This window comes from Rhodotorula toruloides, assembly GCF_000320785.1.
Source record: "Rhodotorula toruloides NP11 unplaced genomic scaffold Scaffold1, whole genome shotgun sequence".
Lineage (NCBI taxonomy): Eukaryota > Fungi > Basidiomycota > Microbotryomycetes > Sporidiobolales > Sporidiobolaceae > Rhodotorula > Rhodotorula toruloides.
Genome location: NW_015622961.1, coordinates 276,276 through 301,524, shown reverse-complemented (window position 1 = coordinate 301,524; position 25,249 = coordinate 276,276). Strand labels below are relative to the sequence as shown.

Sequence of the window (25,249 nt, the reverse complement as noted above, 5' to 3'; positions counted from 1 at the left end):
CAGTATCTGCACAGTTTGGAAGACGAGTCCGACGACATGTTGCGTTATGCTCAAGAATGGACAACAAGGCTAGGGCCAAAGGAAGAGAAACAACGACAGCGATTTTCTACAACTTGTTCCGACTGCTCACAGCTTCCCACCGCGCCAGCTCATCATGCGGATGCCCTCGAGCTTCAGCTTGACATCCTTCAGCACCTTCGTCTGCGGCTTCCAGGTCTGCACGCAGGATCAGAGTCAGTCGGCATCGTTGAGTCGAACAAATATGGCACCACGCACCTCATACGCCTCGCGCAATGCTACCAACTCGTTGCTGAACAGCTCTCGCACCTGCGGATCCTCGATGATGCCTCTCAGCGCCCAGGTCAGGAGGTACGGGTTTCGTCGGTCGCGCGGGTTGAACGACATCGAGAGCGGCGGCGGAGTAGTTCGAGTGTCGAGATGGGTCGGCGGCTCGGTCAGATGCGTCGTCTCGAAGTGGTAGCGAACGGCGAGTCTGTCGGGACAGGCGGTTAGACAAGCGAAGCGACCGCGGAGGACTCGCTCGACTCACTTGTACACGTCCTCTTCCTCATAGATCTTGCTGTGCCCAACACCCGTCAGAGCGCCTGCGAGCGCCTCACTGACGTGGTAAACGAGGTCGTGGTCCGACAAGCCGGCATTTCGCAGCCGAATTGCAAAGACGATGAGGTTGGCGAGGAAGTCGGATGTGCGGAAGGCGTCCGAATCGATGTAGACGGCGCGAAGGATGGCAGGATGCGAGACGCCGGAGAACAGGGCCGAGTAGAGCGGGACGACTTGGTCATTGAGCGAGCCGACGACGGTGAGCTTGACGCCCGCGTTCAGGATGATGCGCAGGCTGCCGAGTGAAGGGTTAGTCGGCCTGTGACAGGAGAGCGTGGAGCACGGCCGACTGACCTGTCGATGAACTTGATGGCCGGTACAGACTCGGCGTCCTGGAAGGCAAAAAGCTCGCGGGCGGGTGCCGACTCGAGGTAGTTGAAGTAGGGCGCAAGGGCGATCGACTGGTAGAGGTACATGACTGGCGGATGAAGCGTCAGCAGAAGGCGAGCGGGACGGAGTGAAGCATCGTTACGCACAAGGTCCTTGAGCGATGCCACACATAGCCAGGCTGCGCGAGGGCGGAGCGTCAGAATCAAATCGCGAGTAAGAGTGCACGGAGCACGCACAGATGCGTCTGCGTGCCGGTGATGAGGCCTTGGTCGAGCATCCTCGCCAAGAGTTGCGTAGAGACGACGCTTCCTTGCGAGTGCGTCGCAACGAAGACAGCGTCTGCCATCTTGATCGCCTTGAGCCACTCTTCGCGGCCGACGAGTTGGCTGTACAGCTTGTTGACGCGGTAATCGACTTCACCTTGACCCTCGAGGGCAATCGCCTGGATATTGAAGGACGAGACGTCGTGCGATTCGAGATACGAGTGGACGGCGTCGTGCATCATGGTTGCGAATTTGACGCTGCGAGGAGACGTATTCAGTCAGCGCGGAGAGCAGCAATAGGCCACGGCTTATCCCACCTCGTTCCAGTCTGCTCGCCCATGAGCGACTTGATCCTGCGGTCGGTGACAAATGTCAGCGAACGAAGCGTTGAATCTGTGTGAGAGCGAGCGCACATGTTGTTCGACGTGAACCAGCCGTGCACGCCAATCGTCACGACGCGCTTGACCTTGCCAAGCCTCGGTCCCTCGCTAATGACGTCCAGCGACTTGGGTAGCCTTTCTGCCGGGTCGTCCCGCATCTCCGTCAGCATGCCAGTCGGGTTGAACCCCGCCGCCTGCTGCGCCTGGACGAGTCGAGGACTCGTCGACTCCTCCGTAGGCGGGCGGTGGAAGAAGTAGCTGCTGACGACGCTGACGGCGCGAGTGAGAGTCGATTTCTTTGGCGCAAAGGAGCGAGGAGGGCGGAGGAAGGTGTCATTGAAGGTCGGGAGGACGAGATTCTCGACGGGAGGAGGCGCTTCGAAGGCGGATGATGGTCGCTGGCGAGGCGACGAGCGAATAGAGCCGGTGAGCGGCTTGACCGGTCCTTGGTCGGACTGCGCTCGAAGCTGAGGCGACGATGGTGCAGTGTCGGGGGCGTTGTGCGACGAGGTTCTCGAGCGGGTAGACGCGGCGGAGGAGGGGGAGATGCCGAGCCCGCCGAGCGGCGCTCGTAAAGACAGCATCGACTTGGTGGGCGAGGTGCCGGTAGGAACGGAAGTCGCGGAGGCAGGCGTGCGGGAGAAGATACTCCACGAGCCCGACGGTTTGTGCTTGAGAGGCTGAGAGGGAGTTGGCGTAGGCGTCGGCGTCTCGTCATTCGTCGCCGGCGTGACAGTTGCTGTGCGCTCGTCACTGCTTGGCGCCATCTCCTCGTCCTCCGGTACAGCCTCGATAAGCTTGTTAGCGTTGCGCTGAGATGCGAGCTTGAGCGCCCACAACTCCCGCCTTCGCTGCGCAGCAAGCTCCTCGGCAGACTGTCCCGCTCCGCCCCACCATCCGCTTAGCCAGCCGCGCTGCTCGGAAAAGGCAGCTGGCGTCTGCTGTTCGGATGTCGTCGCGACTGTGACTTCCGCAGATGGAGGCAGTTCCGTCTGCTCCTCCAAAGGTTCTGGCGCAGGCGGCGCAGGTGGCGGAGCTTCAGGCGCTAAAGCTTCGTCGCCGGTCTTCTGCGAGGGCGCGTCGGGAACAGAAGGAGTCGCTCGGCTCCAGCCGAACCATGACAGCCGCGAAACGGGCTGGTTGGTGGATCCTGCCGCCGCAATCTCGGTACCTAGATGGGTGACGGAAGCAAGGTGAGTGAAGAAACCTGATCGGAGGGAATGAGGGAAAGCACCTCGCTCGTTCGTCGTCAATGTAGCCGGCGCCTCCTCCGCCTCGACCTCGCGCGCCTCTTCCTCCTTCTGCGGCACATCAAGCTCCATCGGCCTCTCCTGCGTCGGTGTCGTTTCCGCATCGTCAACCTCCTGCTTCGCCGCCGCACCCGCCAAATCAGGCATGCTAGGTCTCCCGCGCGAGAGGAGGGAGAGCCAGCCTCGGTTTGCTTCGGGCTGGACGGACGAGGCGGGTAAAGTGGCTGCTGGAGCTGGATCAGCGGGAGGTACAGGATCGGAAGGTGCGAGCACGCGCGGAGGGTCATTCGAGGAGGCTGCACTGGGAGGGACGGGAGGAGGAGGAGGGTCGGCAGGGTTGCCGAACCAGCTGCGTCGCTTCGAGACGATACTGGCCGCGCTCGACACTGTCTCTGATGGAGAAGTCGACAGCGAGGCAGAGTCGGATGTCGAGGTGTCTTTCGGAGCGATGGAAGGGGGCTTCGAGGGGGAAGAGGGTGGTCGAAGGGTTGCGCTGGAGGTGGAAGTCTTGGGTCGAGGCCGAGACGAGACAGAGGAGATTGAAGGCGCGCGATTCGGTTTGCGCTTCATTGACGGCATCAAGTCGTCGGCGGAAGTCGTCGAGAGGGTCGGCTGCGAAGGCGAGACGATGTTGCCGGGGCTCGTCGAGTACGACCGGCTCGGGCGCGTAGAAGGGTTCGTAAAATCGGGCATGGGTGGTCGTAGCCGTTGCCGCTTAGCAGAAGCCGTCTCTGCCACGTCCTTCGCCTTACCCTTCCCTTTCTCGTCCGGCCCAGTCGTTTGCTCATCCACCTCCATCCGGTCGTCGTCATCCTCGCGAACCCCTCCTTGCGAACCCCTCATCGTCACCACCGAGCTGGCCGAGCTAGCCGCCCTGTTCCTACCTTTCGCCGTCCCCTCCCCCTTCCCACTCAGCGTCAAACTGCTACCCCTTGAGCTCAACCCGCTCCTCACGCTCATCCTGTCATCCTCATCATCCATCTCCGCCTTCTTTCTCGCAAGCAACGAGTAAGCAGAGCTCGAACTCGTGAGGGTTCGAGAGCCGATCGTGCCGGAAGCCGAGAGGCAGGAGGATGGCCGGCTCGTCGAGGGCGAGTGGGAGTGCGAGGGGCCCGCGAACAGCGAGTCGCGTGTTGGATGGTTGGGAGAGTCGGAGGAGATGGGTGGCGCTGGACGGGAGGGAGAGGTCCGCCAGGCTGTCATCGCGGGCGGCGAGGGCGAGGGGAGGCGGGCGGGATGAGCTGCGACAACCGGACAAGGGGAAGGGTCAGCTTGCGACGTCCACTGAATGCGTCCGACGGTGTCTTCTGTCCCTGAGAGCCCTCAGCCTCGTTACACCCTTCATCGCCGTTCCGAACGGCAACAACACGAACCCCTCTCGTCCTCCGCAACAAGCCGTCGCCGCGGCCGCTCGTTGTTGACCGCCAATTCACGGACTTGCTCCGTCTGCTAGCGCCACTCACCAGGTCAATACGTCGTGGTTCAGTCGTCCGAGAGATGAAGATGCAAGTGGGGCGGTTGGGATGATGTCGCGAGTCGCGCGGACAGCGGGAAGCGCAGCGTCGATGCCCTGTAGCGGTTCGGAGCGGTGCACTCGAGACCAAGAGCAGTCCAGCAGGCGAGCAGGCGTGACGAGGTGAAGACTGGCCGGCCAAGTTCAACTCCGACCAAGTCCTCGAAAGGGGGACGACCGCGCAAAAGACTTGCAATTGGCACAACGACATGCAAAGACACTGTACGAGGTCTAGTGAGAGATCTAAGCGAGCAGACGATGTATCCCCACGACGCAGCCGACCGCAGCGACGGCAATCGAGCCACAGACGACGCCCATCTCGAGGAGGAGGTCGCGCCATTCTTTGCGGACTGCGGCGCCGACGTGTGCGCCAAACTCGACGCCCTGCGACGAGACCCGCGACTCCGTCAGTAAGCGAAGGGGCGACGATGCGAAGGCCAGAAGAGGACGCACCGGTTCCTCCCCCTCGTCCTTCTGCAACTTCGACTCATGCCTGTCCGCCTCCCGCCACGCAAACACCGTCCTCCTCTCGCCCAATCCGAAAACTACCACGAGCTCAATAGCCCACCTGAACCACTTCTGCCTCCGGACTTCCCAGCTCTTGCCCCTCCATTCGCCCAGGAGCGGGATTCGCGCGTATGCCTGGCCGAACGCGAGCAGCGTCCATGCGCTCCACATCTCGAAGTCAACCGCGAGACGTTCGCGCCACTGGCTGTCCGGCAACGCGAGTTGGTCCGCCAACGAAGGGCCAAGGAAGAGTCGGCACAGCTCGACGTGGTGCTGGACTGTCGATGGTCGCGGCGGGCGGTTCGCAATTGACGAGAGGATCTTGTATTGCGGTGTGGCGTGCGGATCGGAGGGTGTTGCGCCAGAGGGGAAGATGCAGAATGCGAGGGAGGCGAAGTAGGTTTCGGCGGCTTCAAAGGTCGTGCCGTAGACTTTGAGAAGGAGCGAAGGCGAGATGCCGAGGTAGTAGCTGCAGAGAAGGAGTCAGCTCCAGGGAAAGCGCATGACAGGACGAGAGGCGCACCCAATATGCCGCCAGCAGACCTGGTACGCCGCTTCCTCGCGTGGAGTAACCTTGATACCGATTCGTCGAAGCGACCACATCGGTGCAACCATGAAGGCTCCGAGTACAGCAAGCAGATCTCTGGCGACCGGCCCAGGAATCAGCGACAAGTGTGCAAGATGCGAGAGAAGAAACGCACGCCTGGTTGATCGGCACGCCTGCTTCGGCCTCGTCGTACTGGTTGTGTCGGCCTTTGCCGTTTGCGATGCGTCGCCTGACTTGAGCGTGTAGCATCCGCACCCGGAACGCGCTGCGCCAGCCTCGCCCGGAACCGGTCGTCATGTCGGTCATGGCCTGCGAGAGGTGGAGAAGCAGGTGTGAGCCTGGCACAACCAGTAGAGGAGGAAGTGCGGGGAGAGCGCTCCCTCCACACTCGAAGCGCTGACACTCACATCAAGAACGAACAGACTCGTCTCCAACAACCGCTTGTGCGTCGCATCCCGCATGTCGGACGTCAAGTAGTTCGTCTCGCGCATGACGGACGCAAGTTTCGGCGCTGAGAAACCCCCGGCGAGCGAGAAGTGCGCGAGGGAGGAGTAGATTTGCGCGCTGTACTTCCAGAAAACGGCTTGTCCTTCGGCAAGAGTGGGCGGGGAGTCTCCTCGTGCCCCGAACGGCTCGAGAGGGGTTGAACGCTTGTCGTGCTTGCCGTCGCTGATTGAGCCGTACCCGTGTACGCCCTCAGGCGGATCCCTCGCCATTTCCTCCCACAATCGCCACACAGGGTCGTCCTCCCTTTCCTTCGTCCAGCTGTCGGCACCCTGCTCCTTCTCCCGCAAGTACTCCTCGATCGCAACAAGCGCATCCCGCCCCTTCCCCTTGACATTCGCCAACCCAAGCACGTCGACGACCTGATCCGCCAGCCCGTCGCTCTCCCTCCTAAGCGGCTCGATCTCGCTCGGCCTGAAACTGCTATCCCTGTCGTAGCGTGCGACAAAGTCAAAGTGGCGGAGGACTGAGCCGGGAGCGAGTGATTCGAGGATGGAACAAGGGTCGGGGTGCGAGGGTGGGAGGTGGATGGCGCCCTCGATTTCGGCGGGCGTGAGCGGTGCGCCTATGACGAGCAGTGGGTCTGGCCTGAGCAGCCCCATCACGAGCGAGTGAAGCGCACGAGGAAGAGAAGCGTCGCCGTCGTCGGCAGCGGGCGACGACTTCGCGATCGAAGCCACTTACCACCGCGGAGTTAGACGGCGGCGAGGCGAACGAGTGAAGTCGAGCAACTCCAGCAAGCAACGGCACGTTTAGACGGACTCGTCATGAAGTCGAAAGAGGACGAGGGCGGGAGGACGAGAAGGAAGCGACGACTTCTTGCGTCGGACCCCAAGTCCACCCGCTTGCACACGAAAGACTCGCTTGACTGGCCTCGCAACGTCGACGAGCCAACCTGTTACAATGCAGCATGCGAGCACAAACGAGCCGAATACCTCTTCTCAGTCGAACGTAACGCCCTGCGCGAGACCCAACTCGTCCGAGTAGTTGAGCGTGCACGACGACCACCTGCAGTAGCGCTTCCATGCGTCTCCGCCACTCTCGCGGCCCTGCAGAACGAGGGTCAGCTTCGAAGGAGGAAAGAGAGGTGAAGGAACGAACCCATCCACTCGACTTGTTCCCGCCAAAGGGCGCACCGATCTCTGCTCCGCTCGTCGACGAATTGACGTTGATGATACCCGAGTCGGCGCCGGCGGGGCCGATAACCTGCATCGCCGCGCCCAGGTCCTTCGTGAAAAGCGACGTCGACAGTCCTTGCTCGACCGAGTTGTTGAGCGCGATAGCCTCCTCGAGCGAGTCGAAAGTCGAGACGTAAAGGATCGGAGCAAAGGTCTCTTGCTTCATGATGGCGACCTGGTTGACGTCCTTGACGAGGACGATAGTCGGCTCGACCCAGTTCCCGCCCGCCAAATCGCCCTGCATCTCGACGACATTCCCACCGATCAGAACCTCGCCACCCTGCTCTTTGGCCGTCTTGACAGCCTGCTCGAAGCGCTTGACGCTGTCGCGCGTGTGCAGCGGCCCGACAAGCGTCTTGCCATCGAGCGGGTCGCCCATCCGCGACGGGCTAATCGACTTGTACGCCGCGGTGAGGGATGAGATGAAGTGCGACGCAATGGACGAGTGGAGGAACAGCCTGCGAGTTGAGGTACAGCGCTGGCCGGACGTGCCGAGCGCCGCAAAGGTGACTGCTCGAAGGGCGAGAGGAAGGTTCGCGTCCGGCAAGACGATGGCGGCGTTGTTCCCTCCGAGCTCGAGCAGGCTCTGACCGAACCGACTCGCCACTTTCATCGAGACGTCCCTCCCTCGCGCTTCGGATCCGGTAAAGCTGAGAAGGTCCACCCGCTTGTCCGTCACGAGCGCCTCGCCAGCCTCTCCTCCGCCGCAGACGAGGGCCGCCAAAGCACCATCGAGCTTGTTAGCCGCGAGGACCTCCTGGATGATCTTGATCGAGGCGATGGCGGTGAGTGGAGTCGTCGGCGCGGGTTTCCAAACGGTCGCGTTCCCGGTGATGAACGACAGCGAGAAGTTCCACCCGAAGACGGCGGAGGGAAAGTTGAAGGCTGTGATGACGCCGACGACGCCGAGAGGGTTCGCGACTTCGGTTATGAAGTGTCGACCGCGCTCGGAGGGGACGACTGTGCCGCCGATTGACCGGCTCAGTCCGACGGCGAGGTCCATCTCGTCGACAAACTCTTGCACTTCGCCGCGGCCCTCTGTGTGCGTGAGCCAAGTCAGCCCGAGGCTCACGAGAGCGGAAGAGCAAACTGACCAGACAGGACCTTGCCCATCTCGAGGCTGACGAGCTTGCCCAAATCCTCGATGCGCTCGTTCATCGCCACACGAATCTGCCTCAGCACCTCACCGCGCTTGGGAGCCGGCACAGTCCTCCAACTCTCGTACGCCCTCCTCGAAGCCCTCAAAACCTTGTGGACGTCCTCCTTCGAAGCCGTGCGCACCTCGGCCAGTACTTCTCCCGTCGCTGGGTTTGTCGAGCGTTGCAGTTCGCCTGAACCTGTCCAGCCCACGGCAGCGTCGTAGAAGACGCCATTTATCGGCTGTCCCGAGGTGGGGACGTCGAGCGAGGAGAGGACGGACGAGGCGCGCGAGGAGAGCGTACGTGAGTGAGCAAGCGGACGCGCGGCTGTGCAGAGAGCGGTGAAGCGCAGCATGATGGCGTTGGAGAAGAGAGAGGCGCGAGGTCGAGACGTCCCAAGCGAACCGAGGTGGGATCCCGTCCGCGTCACGTGACTTTGACCGCTTCCACTTGCTCGCAGACATCCTTGCAGCCTGCCAAACGTCAAATAACGTCGCCGTGAGCTTACTGTGCGTCGCTGCGAGGTCTGGGAGACGAGCGAGCGCCGTCGGTCTGTTTCCCAACCCCCTCCTCCTCGACTTCGCCTGGAGACGTCCCTCCGGCTCGACCACCTCGCCTCTGGTCTTCCTGCTTCACCGTACATCTGCTAACGACACTGCACACGTCTTCAAGCACAATCTGCGCGTTTGCAATGAGGCTCGTGCAGATCCCTCGCCCGGGCAGGAGAAGATCGTCGTCCGCCGTCGCTCGCACGCTTCCCGCGCAAACGACGCTTGTTCTCTTTCTCCTCACTGCTACAGTACTGCTGCTACCCGCTGAGCTTCCCGCACAGTGCGATGACGACGACTGCTGGCTGGCGCTTCTCCTCATCGACGGGGCCTCCTCCCTTCGGATGCCGACCAAAGGACCGCATCGAACGGTGAGACGAACGGTGCAGGGAGGCATGCGGGACCAGCGGCGGCAGAACGGGAGAACTGGGGCAGTGTTCACAGGATGAGCTGCTCGGACGGCGCACCCTCGCTTCGTTCGCAGGACGACGGCCGTCTCCTCGACCCTCGGCGCTGTGTGCGACGCTTTTCTTCGTCAGCAGCAGGTTGCGGTGCAAGTGCGGTGGTGGAGGTTAGGCACGCTGGAGCTCTCGCGGAATCTCGCGCACGGGGAAGAGTCCCGCGCCGTCCTCCGCACCGCGAGGCCACCTCTCGCGGCGTTCCCTCTGGCTCGGGACGACTTGCGCGATGGCATCGGCCGTCTCGTCGCCGAAGAACAGCCACGGTTTCGAGGTCGGACGCGACGCAGGGCGGTCAATTCAAAACGCTTCGTCGACCAGACGAGCCGAGCTCGAGAAGAGGCTTCATTTAACCCCAGCTTCGGAGGGACCGCTTCTTTTCCCTCTTTCCGCAGGAGCAGCACGCCGGCGTTTGTGATCGATGCGTGCGGAAACAGTTGCCAGACTCGTCGGTGCGGGCGCGAGCAAGCGGGTGGCGTGCCGAAGCGGTTCTTGCTTTCCTTTACTCTTCGTCGCCTGCCTCGTCCCGCTGGGCGTCGACGCGAACGACTTCCGCTTGCAGCAGCAAAGCTTTCCAGCTTCCGACTGTTACGCGGGCCGCCAGACACGGACCTCGCTCTTTGAGGGTCCCGCTTCTTGCAGGACTTGCGGGACGGGGTGGAGCCGGTCAAGGACGCGCGATCGCGGCGCATTCCCGCTGTCGAGTGCTTTGTGCGCTTTTCTTGACCGCGGCAAAGGTCGCTAGGACGCAAACGGAGCAGAGGTGGAGCAGTGGTGCTGCTTTTCGCACACTTCGACGGCACGCTCTTTCGTTCGTCTTCGCGAGCGTGCGCCTGCCTAGCTCGCGCTGCAGACGAGCGAGATGCCGTCTGGCGGTCTCGACGGGAACGGGCGACGCCGGTCGAGCACGTCGAGCTCTCGCCTCGGCGAGGGAACCGACTCGTCCTTCGCCTCTCCCATCTCTCGCCTCCCATTCGAGCTCGTCCATGCCATCGTCCGACTCGCCTCGACGCCCGACACGAAGCCCCAGCACGGCGGAACCGTCCGGTCGTGGCACTCATACGAAGCCGCAGCTCCCTTCGCCCTCGTCTGCAAGAGCTGGCGACAACCGGCGCAAGCCGTCTTGTACTCGTCCGTTGCGCTCGTAGGCGCTCGACGAGCTCGAAGGTTCGCCGACGCACTCGCTTCGAGCGAGACGGCCGCCCAACTCGCCCGCACGACGACCGCCTACCTCGTCCTAGGACTGGATCGGGACGTTGAGCATTCGCACGATGCGTCTCGCGGACAACTCGAGATATCCGAGCTCCTGACGGAGGCGGTGCAAGCGTGTCCCGCCGCCGTGCACCTACACATCCGACCTCTCCACCAAGACGTCCGAGCGCGTCTCTTACCTGCCGTCGTCGACCCAAAACGCGCGCTCGTCACATGTATCCTCAGTCCACGGATCATGGCGGCTGTACACTGGTCGGGCGAGTTGTGGCGGCTGGAGGACGCGGCTCGACTCGCGCCGACGTTGCAGAACCTCGAACAGACGGCTCTCATGGCGCCGCTCACTCCGCCCGACGAAGGCAACATCAGTCCGCCTCCGCCGACGTTTGGCGCGCTGTCGCTCCGGCGGGTGAAGGTGCACTACGGCTATCCGGCAACGGTCCTCGTCGCAGCCTTCTCGCAAAGTCCGGACATCGAGCTCCTCGACCTCTACTTCGAGTCTGCCAAGCCGGTCGACAAGATGCGCGAGGCGTTCGCAGCGTCGGCAAAGTCGTTGCGGCACGTGCGATACATCTGTGAGTCGCCCTACGTCCAGTCTCTCCGTGTCACTTTCGCAACTGACGGCTCTCGTCGCAGGCAACCCCGCCTCGCCTGATTCTGACAACGACACCGACTCGATCAACTCGGCCTCGGAAGACGGCGAACGCGCTCCGCTCTTCGACCTCGTCCTCCCCTCCCTCACGCGCCTCGAAACCCTCCGAGTCTCAGCAACCGAGATCTCTCACGCCGCGCTGCTCCACCTCCCGCTTACCTTGCGTCGACTCACGATAAAGTCCTACAACGTCGGCTCGCGCTTCACTCGGCCTGGACTTGTCGAGTTCCTCCAGCGAGACGACCTCGCCTTTCCAGACTCGTTCACCGACCTCGTCGTAGTCGACACGCCAGAGCAGTGGCACTCAGCTGCGGTAGCCGAGATCATGGACGAATGCGCGAAGCGAGGCGTGCGATTCGTCTTTCGCAACGATTTCGAGCAAGAGGGCGAGGATGAGAGCGGGACTGAGTTCTCGAGTCGCAAGTCGTTCGAGGAGGGCGGCATGGCGATGCCGGCGTCGTCGCAGTCGGTATGACGGTCAGGTTATATACACAGGCAGCGGGGATTTAGCAAGTAATAGCGGAGCATTCCGTGGGAAGTATGGGCAAACTCGCATCGCAGTCGCAACCTCTCGTTCGCAAACAGTTCCGCATCTGCACGATCTTCATGGAGAGTGACTGTATTCCGCAAGACCTCAGTATGTCACGCGCTCCCTCCGGTCGCAGGCGTAAAAGCCGGCGCTGCACTCGCATCGACTCCCAATCCCGCCTGATGCGCCGAAACCATCTGCGTCTGCCCAGTTGGTGCGTCTTCGACCTTCACACCCGCCGTCGGTGCAGGCGTCGGCGCTTGTTGAGGCCGAGCTGGCTGAGGCGGAAGAGCGGGGAGAGTCGGAGGGAAGAGCATCGGGGGTTGCGCGGGAGGGACGTGGGTTTGAGCGGGTGCTGATGCTCGAGGAGCTGGTGAAGGAGCTGCGCGAGGTTTGGAGCTGGGAAGAGGCGGGAGAGGGGAAGAGGCTGGAGGAGGGGAGGCGAGTTCGTCGATCTCGGCGGTACCGACGGCCGTCGCAAAGGCCGAGTAAGAGTCTGTCGAAGGTAAGAGTGAGCTACTGGTTCGACTCGCCTGGGCGGAAAGAGCCGACGCACCGCCCTGCCAGCTCGGAAGCAAGATTGTCGCTCCATCATACCGCTTGAACTCCATCTTCCCCTTGATCCACTTCCTCGGTCTCGGCGTGCCAATCTGGAGGGGCTGAGTCGCGAGAAACTGGTTGCCGAGCTTTGGAGGAGCGCCGACTCCGCCTGTACCGCCTGCGGCCGATGCGCGAGAAGGCGCGGGCGAGCCGGCGCCGCCGGGAGAGCTCGCGCCGGGAGTGCCAGCACCGTGTAGACCAGCCGCTGTCGAGAGGAGCGGCGATTCAGCTTGTACCTTCAGAGAGCCGAGTGAACGAAAGACGGACCGACAGCAGGATCCAGTCCCACGCCGGCAAGGTTGCTGCAGGATCCAGAGACAGCGTCAGCGCAAAGTCGTGGGCTAAAGACGGAGAGCACACACCCTTTCAAACCCTTTCGCCACGATTTCCTGCGCGAAAAGGCAACGGCTCAGCAAGTCCACCTCGAGAGGCAGCTGCTACACCTCGCCCGACGTCTCCGTTGGAGGAGCCACGCACCCTGGACCAGGCTCTCCAGGCTTCTTCGCAGCCGTCTTCTTCTTCTTTGGCTTTGGCTCGCCGTCCGGACCCTCTGCAGCCTTGTTCTTCTGCCCAGCGGCCTTCGCCTTCCCTTTTCCCTTCGCTGTTGCAGGCGTAGCGGCGCTGGGTGCCCCTGCGACTGCTGATGGAGTTGGCGGCGCTGCAGGCGAGGGAGAGATGCCGGAAGACGAGGACGATGCCAAGGGTGCTCCACCTGATGCGTCCGAGGCGACGGGCGGGATTGGCGGAGCTGCGGCGCCTGGTGTAGCGGAAGAGGTAGCCAACTGAGCCATCTGAGCCCCAGCAATCGCGGGATCAGCCATAGCGAGTGAGCAGTTCGTGTCGAAGCGAGTCGAGGAGGAGAAGGCGGCGACAACGCTGCGACAACAGCTTCTTGCGGCTGTCTGACAGGCTTAATGACGCTCGCACGAGTGCAGTATCCGTCTCTATTCGCGACCGGATCTCTCCAGCGAGTCTTGCAAGATGGACGATGCCCTCCAGGAGTACGGAGACTGCTCACATCTCCCACAGGCCTCCGAGCAAGGCTCGAGCGCGGCAGACTGGACAATACAAGCCTTTTGTATCAGCAGACATCACATTGGCCTCTACTGGTCGACGCCAGCGAGCGGTTGCCTGTCGAGGGACTTCGCGGCGAGCGGGTCTCGCTCAAGCCACGCTCTCGCTGCCTCTCTCCCGCTCGCCTGCTGCAAGCGGCCATCTCCACAGAGCTCCTTGACGAGCTCCAACCTCGACCAGCCCGATCGACCGGTCGCGCGACTTCGCTCGACCGCTCCCAAAAGTCCAGCTCGTCGACCGGATCTCGCCGTCAGTCTGTTCTCCTGGTTCGAGGGTTCGCTGGACAGCTTGGAGACGTGGAACGAGTGGACCGAGCGCTGGAGCGGGCGTGCGGGCGATGCGGACGGACTCGGGCGTCTGATGTTGGATTCGAGCGATGAGGAGGACTGGCGTGGGAACAGCATCGAGCGGAGCTGCAAAGAGGGCAGCAATGGTCCTGAACAGGACTGACAACCCGTATGCGCTCACGCAGGACCCGCCAGGATGTTGCAGCTTGCCCGCGCTGCCCGCGCTGCTCTCCCTCGACCCTCCCCTTCGCTTCTCCGACCCTTCTCCTCCACACCCATTCCTGCAGCCAAGCCGACGGGCAAGAAGTACCTCGACAAGAAAGGCAATGAGCGCCGACAGCTCGTCTTCATCGAGCGCGCCGGTTCTGCCACGTTCAAGCGTTACCTCCCTGTCACTCCTGGTCGTCGTCACCTGCGACAACCGCTTGCCGAGCACCTCCACAAGGGCGGTCCCTTCCGCCCACTGACGATCGGGAAGCGCGCGACCGGTGGACGGAATAACCATGGCAAGATCACGGTTCGTGGTCGCGGAGGAGGACACAAGCGTCGTCTCCGTCTCGTCGACTTCCACCGACGAGAAACGGGCGAGCAGGAGGTCGTTCGTATCGAGTACGACCCGGGACGGACAGCGCACATCGCTTTGCTCAAGCACAAGCAGACGGGCGCGATGAGCTACATCCTCGCGCCGGCCGAACTTCGCGCGGGCGACACGGTCCAGTCGTTCCGTTCGGGCATCCCCAAACATTTCCTCCTCGATCGGTCTGAGGAGGCGCTCATCAGCGGTGAGGTGCAACCGGAAGACCACGGCCTCGTCGACCCCGCTGCGCCTCAGAGCACCCGCGCGCCAACCGGTCCCGGCGGCATCCCCAAGCTCCCCGACATCCACGAGATCGACGTCACCACCCTGCGCGCCCAGGCTCTCAAGCCCGGCAACTGCCTCCCCGTGCGCCTCATCCCCGTCGGTACCGTCGTCCACAGCATCTCGCTCTCCAACACCGGCCCAGGCGTCATGGTCCGCTCGGCGGGTACAAGTGCTCGGATTGTCGCGCCCGCTGGGCCAGGCGGCAAGCATGTCCAGGTCAAGTTGAACTCGGGCGAGACTCGTTATGTCCCGCTTGACGGTGTCGCAACGGTCGGCTCGGTCAGCAACGCCGACTACCAGCACACGAACCTCGGAAAGGCCGGAAGGATGAGGTGGCTCGGTTTCCGTCCGGTACGTCTCGTCTCGTTGCTTTGGCTGAGACGCGGTTGCCCGTTCTTTCGGGCGCTTGCGCTTCTGTTGAACTGAACGAGCGATTGACCATTCTCGTGTACCACAGGTTACGCGCGGTACGGCGATGAACGCGACAGACCACCCGCACGGAGGTGGACGTGGAAAGTCGAAGGGTGGAAACCACCCGAGGGACAAGTGGAACGTGAGTCTGCGACGCCCTCCTTCCGGCCTCGCTCTTCGTCGCTCGTTCGAGTGCTGACGATGTACGCCCCCACAGAACGGCACGAAGGGGCAGCGGACTCGCCCGCCCAGCAGCAAGCGCGGCAACAAGCTCGTCGTGCACGAGCGCCCAGCGTACGGTCAGAAGAAGAGGCGCAGTCGCGGTTAGTTGGATGGCAGGGGTGTACTTTTCTCGCAACTCGCAGCGCTTTACTCGATGCAGCGGGAGTTTCGCGAGGGGAAAGAGCAGGCCAAGTCGTTGAAGACCGCTTCGTTTGCTTCCTCGCTCCGCTGGAGCACCCAAGTACTGCTTCTCGAGCCATTGCCGGAGCTGTCTGTTACTCAGCGCGAGTGTGTCGTCGGTTTGCTCCTTCCTCGAGCCAACACCGCCTCCTCTCGCTTTCGCTGCTTCCTCTCGCTCGTGCACCGCGTCGCAGGCTGCTTGACTCGTATTGCTGGCTTGATAGCGAGTCTGACTACCCGCTACCCACCACCTGCAGCCGCGCCGCCTTCCCAGCGTCCCGCACACTCCCCTCATCGTCCTGCGAGTCGGCACGACTCTCGTCACCCTCACCACACCGATAGACCCTGCACGATGCAGTCGAGGTACTCGCAGCACCCGCAACAACCGTCCTACGCCTCCCCATCCCGCTCCTCCTTCCAACAACCCTCCCACCCCTCGCCTTCGTCTCGCTTCACCCAACGCTCGACTCTCTCGTCTCGCTCGGGCGGCTCGGGCGGATCTGGAGGCAGTGGCGGGGCACAGAGCATGAGGAGTGACCGGACAGGCAGCAGCGGCGAGTACAACCGGAATGCGGACCCCGCAGAGCTCTTCGTCAGGCAGGAGCGAATTGGTAGGTGTGGGGACGTCCTTCTCCTCTTCCTTCGGGTGCTGAGCGATTCTCTTGCGCAGGCAAGGGATCCTTCGGCGAGGTATACAAAGGGTACTCGGTACGGACGGGGAAGGCTGTTGCGATCAAGGGTGCGCCCATCTCCTCAAGAGTTCCCTCCCGAGTCGCGTGACGGTGGTTCACGCTCTCGTCTACTTTTCTCGCGCAGTCATTGACCTTGAAGATGCCGAAGACGAGATCGAGGACATTCAGGTGCGCCGAAAATGTCAAGTCCTGCTGCTAGACGTCGTTAACCTCGCAACGCTTCCATTCCTCCAGTCCGAGATTTCCATCCTCTCCTCGCTCGACTCGCCCTTCGTGACCAAGTACGAAGGCTCCTGGCTACGCGGCACCGAGCTCTGGATCGTCATGGAATACCTCCAAGGCGGTTCGTGCGGAGACCTGCTGAAACCTGGCGTCTTCAAGGAGGACTATATCGCCATCATCTGCCGCGAGCTGCTCAAGGGCCTCGAGTATCTGCATGGCGAGGGGAAGTTGCACAGGGATATCAAGGGTGCGGATCGCTCGCCGAGTATTGTCGTGTTCGACGAGGCTGACGACGATTCTGTCTTCGCAGCTGCGAACGTCTTGCTGAGCGCTTCGGGTGACGGTGCGTAATCTATGCTCGTATTTGAGCCCGCTGGAGCTAAAGCTCTCGGTCCTCGCAGTCAAGCTCGCCGACTTCGGCGTCTCGGGTCAGCTTACCGCGACGATGACCAAGAAGAACACCGTGCGCGATCGCAAGCTCCTCCTGTTCTGCTTGAGCTGACCACCGTAAGGCCCGCAGTTCGTCGGCACGCCCTACTGGATGCCGCCCGAGGTAATCAAGCAGTCCGGGTACGACTCGAAGGCCGACATCTGGTCTCTCGGCATCACGGCGATCGAGATGGCCAAGGGCGAGCCGCCTTACGCTGAACTGCATCCCATGAAGGTGAGCGTCCCGAGATCTTGAATGGTTCGCGGCTTTCTTTGATTCGGCTGACTGACCCCTTTCTTTGCCGTGCCGTCTCGCAGGTCCTGTTCCTCATCCCCAAGAACCCTCCACCAACGCTCGACGACCCTCGCTTTTCAAAGCCGTTCCGAGAGTTCGTCTCGCTCTGCCTCCAACGCGACCCTCTCGCTCGTCCTTCCGCGAAAGACCTCCTCAAGCATCGCTTTATCAAGACGGCTAAGAAGACGAGTTATTTGACGGAGCTCATCGAGAGGTTGGCGAGGTGGAAGGCGGAGGGTGGGGAGGGCCAGCGGGATAAGGACAGGGAGGATGGGAGCGGGGAGAGCGAGAACGAGTGAGTCGAGTCGTGCACTGTCCTGTTCGGATTCGCAACTGAGCTCGATACGCGCGCAGGCTCATCCCGCAGCAGGACGAGCTGTGGGACTTTGGGACCGTCCGCCATGTCCACGCTCGTGCTGGCGGTCCCGCGACTCTCCGACGACAACAGCAGCAACAGCAGCGACAGCCCGCACCGCAACGCGCATACCCTCCTCAGCATTCTCAGCCCGCGCCCGCCGTCCGCAGCCACGACTACGCTTCGCGCCCTCCTCACCCCGCTGCCCAGCAGCACTCGTACGACACCGTCCGCGGCGTGCCTCCTTCCGCTTCTTCCGACGCCGCAGGCCCGACTTCGGCGCACTCAGAGTACGACGATTACTCTTCTGCTGCATCGTCGGCGGGCGGAGCGAGGGATCCGGAGGAGCGCGCCCGAGAAGCGCTTGATCGTGAGCGGGAGAGGTTGGAGGCACTCAGGTTGCAGGAGCAGCGGCAGGTGCAGGAGGCGAGACAGTCTCAGCAGTACGCGCACGGGCAGAACGGGGCGGCGGCGCAGGCGGCGCAGCCGCAGGAGGGAGCGGAGGACGAGGGAGGGATTATGGAGACGGTCGTCTTGCCTGTTCTCGACTCGGTGCGTGCTTGCGCACATGTGATCTCGTTCTGGTCGTTGCGTCAACGAATCTTGGCGAGACTCGTGCTGACGAGCAGGTCCCTGCAGATCCACGACCGCGTTACGAACCCTACCGCCCGCCAATCCATCCTTCGCTTCCGCGCCGCCATCGAGCAGATCGAGCGCGAGGTGCCTGGCTTGATCAACGTCTTTATCAGCGAGGTCGTCGACAGCGTCGAGGCGAGTTTGCGCAGTCTTGATTCTCGAGCTTTTGTGTCTTCCCTCGAGCTGACTCGTCCTGCTGCGACAGCCCGAGGCCGACGACTAGACCCACGAGTATTCCCTCTCCGCCACGCAAGCCCATGCACGACTTTGGACACGACCATCGCCTCCGTTCGAATTATCCCCTCGCTTTCTCGCATACCCAGTTCCTCGTTCCGACTTCTTCCGCATCTCCCGACTCCTGACACACCGTCACCGCCTGTAGACACTTGCATTTCGCCTCCAAGCAATGTCGTTCGCCCACCCCCCCTGATCCCGTTCGCTTCGCTCCGTGTTGAGCGACGGCAACGCTGCGGGAGCTCGCGCCGCTTGGACTGGATTCCCCTGGCGACTCTCTCTTGCCTGTGCATGCCCCTCGCGGCTCCACAGCGCGATACACGACGACAGCCAATCGCTCACCGCCGAGTTGCTCGTCGCCGGGCGTGCCGGGCGTTCACCGGACTCGTCTCGCTCGTTCTCGTCGCTCTCGCTCTCTTTGCGCTCGCCAGACTCTTGCTAAGCTCGAACACAATGTCCAAGGTGAGCCTTGCTTTCTCGCGGCCGCGGCGGGCGCTGGATGGATCGCGCGGAGGACCCCACATCCGGTTCATCTCGAACGAGGTTGAGGAGGGCGTCGCAGCGCTGGGAGGCCGTTTTGGAGTATGGCAGAGTTTCTGACCGGTCTATCGTGCAGGTCATCACCGCTGAGGAGGTCGCCAAGCACAACACAGCAGACTCGGCGTGGGTCATTGTCGAGGGCGGCGTCTACGATGTTACCGACTTTCTCGAGGACCACCCGGGTGCGTAGGACGCTCTTCAGTACATGCGTATGAGGCGGAAGGCCATGGGGAAGTCGTCGGAGGCCGCACGATATTGCGGAGCGCTTTCTCCCCTTGCTGACTTCCTTTCCCGCTTCCTCTCGCTCCAGGCGGCAAGAAGGTCCTCCTCAAGGCGTGCGGGCAGGACAGTACCGAGAAGTTCCACCAGTTTCATGGGGCGTCGGTGCTGAAGAAAACCGCGAAACCGTTCCTCATTGGCAAGGGTGCGTCCGTCCTCGCCCGTCTCGACGCCAGTCTTCGCGCTGAAGACGCCCCCTTGCGCAGTTGGCGAAGCCTCGAAGCTCTGAGCGACTGTAGACACCCAAGCGACGCTGTATTCGAACCAGGTCTTGAGCTGTTCCCGCGAAGAGGTCGCTCGACTTACTTCCCGGACTCCGCGTTCGCTCGGCTTTGTCCGCTAGCCGCTTGAGCTTCATATTACTGAGACGCTTGGTTGGCGGTGCGCACAAACCGACATTACGGGAAGACAGGAAGCCTTTCTATGAATCTACAGGATCACAAACTTTCGCCCTTGACACTCACTTCTTGCCCTTGCCGGTCACGTCCGCCCAGATGTGCCCGAAGATGGTCGCAAGGCTCTTGCGGTACTCCCAGATCGGGTAGATGCAAACGGCGAAGGCACCGTCTGTGTGGGAAGCGATTGTCAGCGGGGGAAGGTAGTTTGGGGAGGAGAGGAGCGACGCACAGAAGACCCAGATGAAGGCGATGACGACGTAGGTTGTGAAGCCGACTTTGGTCGAGATCCAGCCGGACGCGGCGAGCGGGACGGGGATGCTGCGATGCGGAAAGTCAGCTTCGAATCCGAGAGAGCATAGCGCGGCGACGCACAGGATCATCAGGATGACAAACATGCACGTGGCGACGATCGTCGCAAAACGGTGCGTCTTGCGCAAGTGCTCAGGCGTGTCGAGTTCGACGCCCTCGATGGACGGCGCCGCCGAGCGACCCTGGTCAGGCGAAACGACGCCCTTCTCGTTCTTCGAGTCGTCGTCGAGGCCTTCGACCGGCGACTCGGGGACGATCTCGGACGCTTCGGTGTGGGCGTGCAAGGCGCGAGTCTCGACCCAGTCGTAGTTCTCGGGCCAGATGAGCGAGCCGGTGAAGGCGATGATGGAGGCGATGCCGATGCTGCGGGTGATGCCAGATCAGCTTTGACGCCGATGAAGTGGCGGAGAGAGGTGACCCACGAGAGGACGTTGCCGGTGAGCATGGGGTAGTCCTGGAATGTCGTCTCCATGTTGACAGCCCCGTCGTTCAGGGTGGCGGCAGCGACGAGCCAGCCGATGATCTGCGCAAGGAAGAGTGGAGTTAGAGCAGTGTTACAGTGCAGGAAGTCCAGCTTGTGAGGAGGACGCGATGAGAGAGAATTGAGGGGGAGGGGAGGAAAGGCGGACTCACAGCTGCACAAGTACCGCCGATGGCGCCGAACGTGCACGCCCAGCGGTTTGCCTTGCGCCACATGATGGCCATGGCGATGGGAACGACGCCGGCACCGATGATAACGCCCATCACTGCGAAAGGAAGCGTTCGTCAGCGCGGGCTTGGGGGAGATGAAAAAAATAATACGCGCTCTCGTACAAAAACCCCATCCCGACGCCGACGGCATGGAAGATGCAGCCAGCTACCGCCATGACGAGGCACCAGATCACGATGCCAATGTGGTCGACGCGGAGGAGTTCCTTCTCGGAGGCGGTCGGTCGGATGTAGGGAAGGTAGATGTCGTACGTCATGACCGTAGAAGTGGCGCAGAGTTCAGCTGCGGTAGCCGAGGTGACGGCGAGGAAGAGCACGACGAGGAGTGCAGCGGCGCCGCCGGCTTTGAGGAGGGTCTGCGCAGCGGCGGCCGCGGGCAAGCCAGCAGAGACTTCGGCGGGAGTAAGGCCGATAGGGTAGTTCGGATAGCTCGGGTCGTACTTGAGGGCAACTGCCGACAAGCCGAGAGTAGCGGCCATTCCGAGCGGAATCCTGCGAAGGGATAGAACGAGATCAACGACGACCCGGCCTCTGCCGCAGGACACTCAAACTCACGAGAGCCATGCGCTACCGCCGAGCATGTATCCCTTCACGGCCGTGCTCGGTACACTGGCGATGGCGCGTCTGCGAGAGAGGGACACAGTGGGAGAAAGAGTAGCGGAGTTAGCAATCTGGCTACGGGTCGCGAATCCAGGAGCTCGTACGCACTGCCAGTCTATTGATGTCGCAGGCGTACGCGAAGGTGACGAACAGCGGAGCGAGCAGGACAAGTTTGGGAAGGTCAGCTTAAGATTCCGCGAGTGCTGATGGGCGACACTTGCAAGCTTGATCGTTGAAGACAGTCTGGAGAACAAGACGAGAAGCATGATGCGTCAGCCGCTGCGCCTATCGATGAGCAAAAGGCGGCAGACGCACTCCGAAGTTGCCGATCAAGTTGATGACCTGCACGTCGCAGCGCAAAGAAGGTGAGCATTCGTTCTGATCCCCTGAAATCGAAGACGAAGGACGCACCATGAACACCATGCCGGTCTTGGAGGAGAAGGTGAGGTACGATCCGTCCTTGTTACCGGTAACCGGCCAGTCTTGACCAGCCTGGACGAGCAAGTCGTACATCTTGCTCGGCGAGCCAATTTTGTCGTTCGTGACGAAGACCTCGAACATGAAGAGCAGGATGATGACGAAGAGAAAGAAGGTGTGGATGAAGTCCGCGAGGAGACTGCTTCGCAAACCGCCGACGAGAGTGTAGGCGCCGACGGGGAGCGGGATGAGCCAGCAAGCCGCCCAGGTACTCATGCCGGTGAGGTCGGTGACGGTCGCAGAGCCACCCTGCCAGAGCAGCTGTCAGTTTGCCTCGCTTCGGACCGACCGAGTGAACAAGGGAACGCACCGTGATCAGCATGGAGCTGACCAGGAAGGCGGTGGCGAAGGCGTAGAAGGTGAAGACGACGTGCGGGATGGTGCCCCAGCGTGCGCGGATGACCTCGAGGAATGTGTGAGCCTTGGGCGCGTTCATCTTGATCTGCGGGTCGAACGCAAGTCAGCAGCTGCATCTGGTAGCGAGTCCCACGGATCGCCGAGCGAGTGGAGAGGATGCATGTGAAGAGATTGGGAATCCGCAATTCGAGGCGAAGTCGGCGAGGAAGGGTGAATGGGGAAGGATTCCGCTCGCGCGAGTCTCCCGAGTCAAGCCTACCTTGGCAGCGTTGACGGCGAACATGAAGATCTGGACAGTCGCTCCAGCAGCGTAGGCGTACTGCACGCGCCATTTGGTGATCAGCTCGGATCCTTGTCCGTTCAGAACTGTAGCTCTAACGGGACGTACTGGTCCGCAAATTCCGACTTTGTAACCCATCGCCGAAGACTGGAGCAATGTTGCAGCCCTGCGAGGATGTCAGCAACCGTCGAAGGCGTCTGGGATGCGAAGGAGACTCACCAAGTCCACGACGAGACGATGGCACAAGCAATGAGGCCGGGCTTGACTGAGTGCGAGGCGGAGGCGAATTCAGAGATGCTGGTCATCTTCATGGGCGTGTACCGCGTCTGCAGCTTGGTGAGGCCGATCATGAGGAGCGTGAAGAAGCATCCGATTCCCAAGACGACGCCGTAGCCGACGCCTTGGCTGAGGATGGCTGTGCCGGGCATGGTGAGGGTGTCGATATGTCGGGGAACGAGCAGAGAGTGAAGAGAAGCGGGAGAGGAAGCAAGGAGGGAGCGATTGTCGAAGAGGGCGCGGACAGTCCCCCGCGATAGCCCCAGATTGTGCGAAAGCGGCGCCTTATCGTAGGAGGCCTTCCATCAGAATACTGCACCGCCGCTCCCCGCGATTTGCCGCTTCGCCAACCCTAAATCGCAGAGCGAAGGGGAACGAGGGCGGAAAAGGGCTTGTACTCGCCGCCTCACGCATTCGCGGGCTCTGCGGCGCCGTGTACCGGTCTCCGATAAGGACAAAGACGTGGCCGGTGGGCCCGAGCAGTCCCCGCGTCGCCCTCACCCTCAGCCTGTCCCTCCAGGTGATGAGAAATGCGAGCGAGTCCAGCGCAGCGAGAGCGGTCTGGCAAGCAGCGGCAGTTATCGTGTGCGGTGCGATTGAGGTTGTACAGCGCAATCGAGACATCGTAGCGCACTTCTCGAGCTGGAGTCGCGCGTTGCGAGCACCAGCGGGGCAAGCGGGCGAGCATGAAAGGTCGGCCGGCTCTTTCACCTCGCCGTCGCTTGCTTCGCGCTGAACGCCAGCATGCTACCTGTGCACGGGGAACAGTATGCTAGGCGACCGCTGTACGAGTCGCCCCGCCTCACTCGCTGCCTTGCGACCGTCTCCTCGTCGACTTCTGCTCGCGATAACAGTTGCGCAGGTTCACCGCGGCTAACTCGAGGTGCTCCAGATACGCTCGCTCGCTTTCTCGAACTGCACAGCGAAGGGCTCGATAACGGCGCTCCTTCAAACTGATCGCCCAGCCTTGCCGACGGCTTCTTCTCCACCTTTTCCTCTCCACCTCGACGATACCGCTGCTCGTCCTCCTTCTACACTATCGTACCAGCGCTAGCATACTCATTGTAGGATGGCGAAGCACCCCATGCTCATCCCCGTCGACCCGCTCAAGCCGGCCTCGAGCCAGCGCGGCCTCATGAACCGCTGGCACCCGGACATCCCTGCTTTCTGTACCGTCAAACCGGGAGAAGTCTTCAAGCTGGGCTGTCACGAGTGGACTGGTGGACAGATCAAGGTGCGCATCAAGCCGATTCGTTCCTCGCTTCCGCATCCCCAACTGAAGCTGCTTTTCGACTCGCAGAACTCGGACGACGCCGACGACGTCGCCAGCGTCGACCTGACCCAGATCCACTACTTGACGGGTCCTGTGGCTGTCGAGGGTGCCGAGCCGGGAGATGCGCTCGTGGTGGACCTCCTGGACATCACCTACTACGAGGAGATGCCTTGGGGCTACACCGGTGCGTCTGACGATTTCTCAGCGACCCTAGACGACTCCTGACCTCCAGGTCTCTCCCGCGTTTTCTCTCGCAGGCGTCTTCGAGGAAGCCGACGGCGGTCTCTTTGCGACCCAGTTCAAGTCTCGCGCCGCCAAAGCGATCTGGGACTTCGAAGGCCGCTTCTGTTCTTCCCGCCACATCCCCGGTGTACGCTTTGCCGGCACGACCCACCCGGGCATCATCGGTACCGCCCCGTCGCAAGCGCTGCTGGACAAGTGGAACAAGCGCGAGCAGGAGCTCATTGATCAGCACCCGGGCGCGTCGCCGGCTGTTGCGCTCCCGCCTGAGCCGAAGGGCGTGTATGTTGGGCAGGACTTGCCGAAGGAGAAACTCGAGAAGATTGCGAAGGAGGGAGCGAGGACGATTCCGGGTCGCGAGTGCGTTGCGCTTCTCTCGGGTTTTGCTGCCGTACCATGACTGACTGCTTCGCCCTCGGTCTTGACAGACACGGCGGTAACTGCGACAGTGCGTGACCAGCTCGATCAGCGCAGAATGCCTTGCTGACACTCCTGCTGTCGCAGTCAAGAACCTCTCCATCGGCTCACGAGTCTACCTTCCCGTCTACATCCCCGGCGCCAACCTCGCCATCGGCGACCTACACTTCTCGCAGGGCGACGGCGAGCTCTCCTTCTGCGGCGCAATCGAGATGGCCGGCGTCGTGACAATGAAGACGTCGCTCATCAAGGGCGGAGTCGAGAAACTCGCTTTGACGCAACCGATCTTTCAGCCGTCGCCTATCGACCCGATGTATGCGCAAGAGGTCGTCTTTGAGGGCATCGGCGTGGACATCCACGGTGACGGGTCGCAGAAGTCGATGTGCGCGACGACGGCTTTCAAGCAGGCGGCGCTCAACACCATGGCCTGTGCGTTCAAAGTCCTTCCGCATTGCTCAGAACTCTTGCTCACGCTTTCTTTGCGCGCAGACCTTAAGAAGCTCGGCTACACCATCGAGCAGGCGCATCTTCTCCTCTCTGCAGCTGTATGTCCTACCACCTCGTCTCATGCCATCTGTTACCGGCCCATACTGACGACAGAGTCTCTATAGCCCTGCCAATCCCACGTCGGCGCCATCGTCGACGTCCCGAACGCCTGCGTGACCATGTCACTCCCGACGCAAATCTTCGACCGCGACATCACACCGAACGGCATGGGCCCGGACGGCTTCGAGAAGCGCGACTACGGGCAGTGCGCGATCCGCTCGGACGGACAGCGCAGCGTAGACATCTTTGACAAGAAGTGAAACGGGACTTTTGTGTGCATGTCGAGGTTGAGAAGGTGGCCGACGTCGTTCGTTCTTGCTCATGAACTCGGCTTGGGGCCGTGTGAGCCTTTGTCGTGGCTCCTGCGTTGCTGCTAAGCCGTCAGGAAGTGCGGGAAGCTGTTGTCGCCGGCCTCGAAAGAT

General features: G+C 62.0%; 10 protein-coding genes across 10 annotated transcripts; 5 read left to right on the top strand and 5 right to left on the bottom strand.

Moving 5' to 3' along the window:
• Positions 1 to 126: 126 nt before the first annotated feature.
• RHTO_00121 (uncharacterized protein) lies at positions 127 to 4,047 on the bottom strand (the record flags this gene model as incomplete). The annotated part of the gene is made up of 9 exons (XM_016413805.1): positions 127 to 216; positions 277 to 493; positions 551 to 856; positions 916 to 1,039; positions 1,098 to 1,129; positions 1,188 to 1,472; positions 1,532 to 1,567; positions 1,628 to 2,765; positions 2,829 to 4,047. The coding sequence occupies 9 exons, from the start codon at positions 4,045 to 4,047 to the stop codon at positions 127 to 129; spliced, it is 3,447 nt and encodes a 1,148-aa protein (XP_016276812.1).
• A 553-nt stretch (positions 4,048 to 4,600) lies between these two features.
• RHTO_00120 (uncharacterized protein) lies at positions 4,601 to 6,517 on the bottom strand (the record flags this gene model as incomplete). The annotated part of the gene is made up of 5 exons (XM_016413804.1): positions 4,601 to 4,741; positions 4,811 to 5,333; positions 5,388 to 5,507; positions 5,566 to 5,720; positions 5,819 to 6,517. The coding sequence occupies 5 exons, from the start codon at positions 6,515 to 6,517 to the stop codon at positions 4,601 to 4,603; spliced, it is 1,638 nt and encodes a 545-aa protein (XP_016276811.1).
• A 339-nt stretch (positions 6,518 to 6,856) lies between these two features.
• On the bottom strand, positions 6,857 to 8,587 carry RHTO_00119 (aldehyde dehydrogenase family 7 member A1; the record flags this gene model as incomplete). The annotated part of the gene is made up of 3 exons (XM_016413803.1): positions 6,857 to 6,964; positions 7,017 to 8,131; positions 8,188 to 8,587. The coding sequence occupies 3 exons, from the start codon at positions 8,585 to 8,587 to the stop codon at positions 6,857 to 6,859; spliced, it is 1,623 nt and encodes a 540-aa protein (XP_016276810.1).
• A 1,513-nt stretch (positions 8,588 to 10,100) lies between these two features.
• Positions 10,101 to 11,574, top strand: RHTO_00118 (uncharacterized protein; the record flags this gene model as incomplete). Its single annotated transcript, XM_016413802.1, has 2 exons — positions 10,101 to 11,022; positions 11,084 to 11,574. 2 exons carry the CDS (start codon positions 10,101 to 10,103, stop codon positions 11,572 to 11,574), a joined length of 1,413 nt encoding a protein of 470 aa, XP_016276809.1.
• Positions 11,575 to 11,741: 167 nt separating this feature from the next.
• RHTO_00117 (uncharacterized protein) lies at positions 11,742 to 13,049 on the bottom strand (the record flags this gene model as incomplete). The annotated part of the gene is made up of 5 exons (XM_016413801.1): positions 11,742 to 12,124; positions 12,185 to 12,433; positions 12,496 to 12,530; positions 12,591 to 12,617; positions 12,706 to 13,049. The coding sequence occupies 5 exons, from the start codon at positions 13,047 to 13,049 to the stop codon at positions 11,742 to 11,744; spliced, it is 1,038 nt and encodes a 345-aa protein (XP_016276808.1).
• A 736-nt stretch (positions 13,050 to 13,785) lies between these two features.
• On the top strand, positions 13,786 to 15,190 carry RHTO_00116 (mitochondrial large subunit ribosomal protein L23; the record flags this gene model as incomplete). The annotated part of the gene is made up of 3 exons (XM_016413800.1): positions 13,786 to 14,802; positions 14,909 to 15,004; positions 15,080 to 15,190. 3 exons carry the CDS (start codon positions 13,786 to 13,788, stop codon positions 15,188 to 15,190), a joined length of 1,224 nt encoding a protein of 407 aa, XP_016276807.1.
• A 426-nt stretch (positions 15,191 to 15,616) lies between these two features.
• RHTO_00115 (serine/threonine kinase 25) lies at positions 15,617 to 18,116 on the top strand (the record flags this gene model as incomplete). The annotated part of the gene is made up of 11 exons (XM_016413799.1): positions 15,617 to 15,875; positions 15,935 to 16,003; positions 16,081 to 16,124; positions 16,191 to 16,425; positions 16,489 to 16,521; positions 16,580 to 16,641; positions 16,699 to 16,842; positions 16,926 to 17,197; positions 17,257 to 17,809; positions 17,897 to 17,977; positions 18,099 to 18,116. The coding sequence occupies 11 exons, from the start codon at positions 15,617 to 15,619 to the stop codon at positions 18,114 to 18,116; spliced, it is 1,770 nt and encodes a 589-aa protein (XP_016276806.1).
• A 464-nt stretch (positions 18,117 to 18,580) lies between these two features.
• RHTO_00114 (fatty acid desaturase 2 (delta-6 desaturase)) lies at positions 18,581 to 19,175 on the top strand (the record flags this gene model as incomplete). Its single annotated transcript, XM_016413798.1, has 4 exons — positions 18,581 to 18,589; positions 18,744 to 18,849; positions 18,978 to 19,091; positions 19,153 to 19,175. 4 exons carry the CDS (start codon positions 18,581 to 18,583, stop codon positions 19,173 to 19,175), a joined length of 252 nt encoding a protein of 83 aa, XP_016276805.1.
• A 231-nt stretch (positions 19,176 to 19,406) lies between these two features.
• RHTO_00113 (urea transporter) lies at positions 19,407 to 22,503 on the bottom strand (the record flags this gene model as incomplete). Its single annotated transcript, XM_016413797.1, has 13 exons — positions 19,407 to 19,513; positions 19,574 to 19,662; positions 19,717 to 20,016; positions 20,076 to 20,176; positions 20,514 to 20,853; positions 20,917 to 20,985; positions 21,070 to 21,164; positions 21,277 to 21,303; positions 21,373 to 21,687; positions 21,749 to 21,880; positions 22,055 to 22,114; positions 22,184 to 22,241; positions 22,295 to 22,503. 13 exons carry the CDS (start codon positions 22,501 to 22,503, stop codon positions 19,407 to 19,409), a joined length of 1,902 nt encoding a protein of 633 aa, XP_016276804.1.
• Positions 22,504 to 23,420: 917 nt separating this feature from the next.
• RHTO_00112 (formamidase) lies at positions 23,421 to 25,087 on the top strand (the record flags this gene model as incomplete). Its single annotated transcript, XM_016413796.1, has 7 exons — positions 23,421 to 23,585; positions 23,652 to 23,808; positions 23,882 to 24,224; positions 24,293 to 24,312; positions 24,369 to 24,710; positions 24,771 to 24,826; positions 24,893 to 25,087. The coding sequence occupies 7 exons, from the start codon at positions 23,421 to 23,423 to the stop codon at positions 25,085 to 25,087; spliced, it is 1,278 nt and encodes a 425-aa protein (XP_016276803.1).
• Between the last annotated feature and the right edge of the window lie 162 nt (positions 25,088 to 25,249).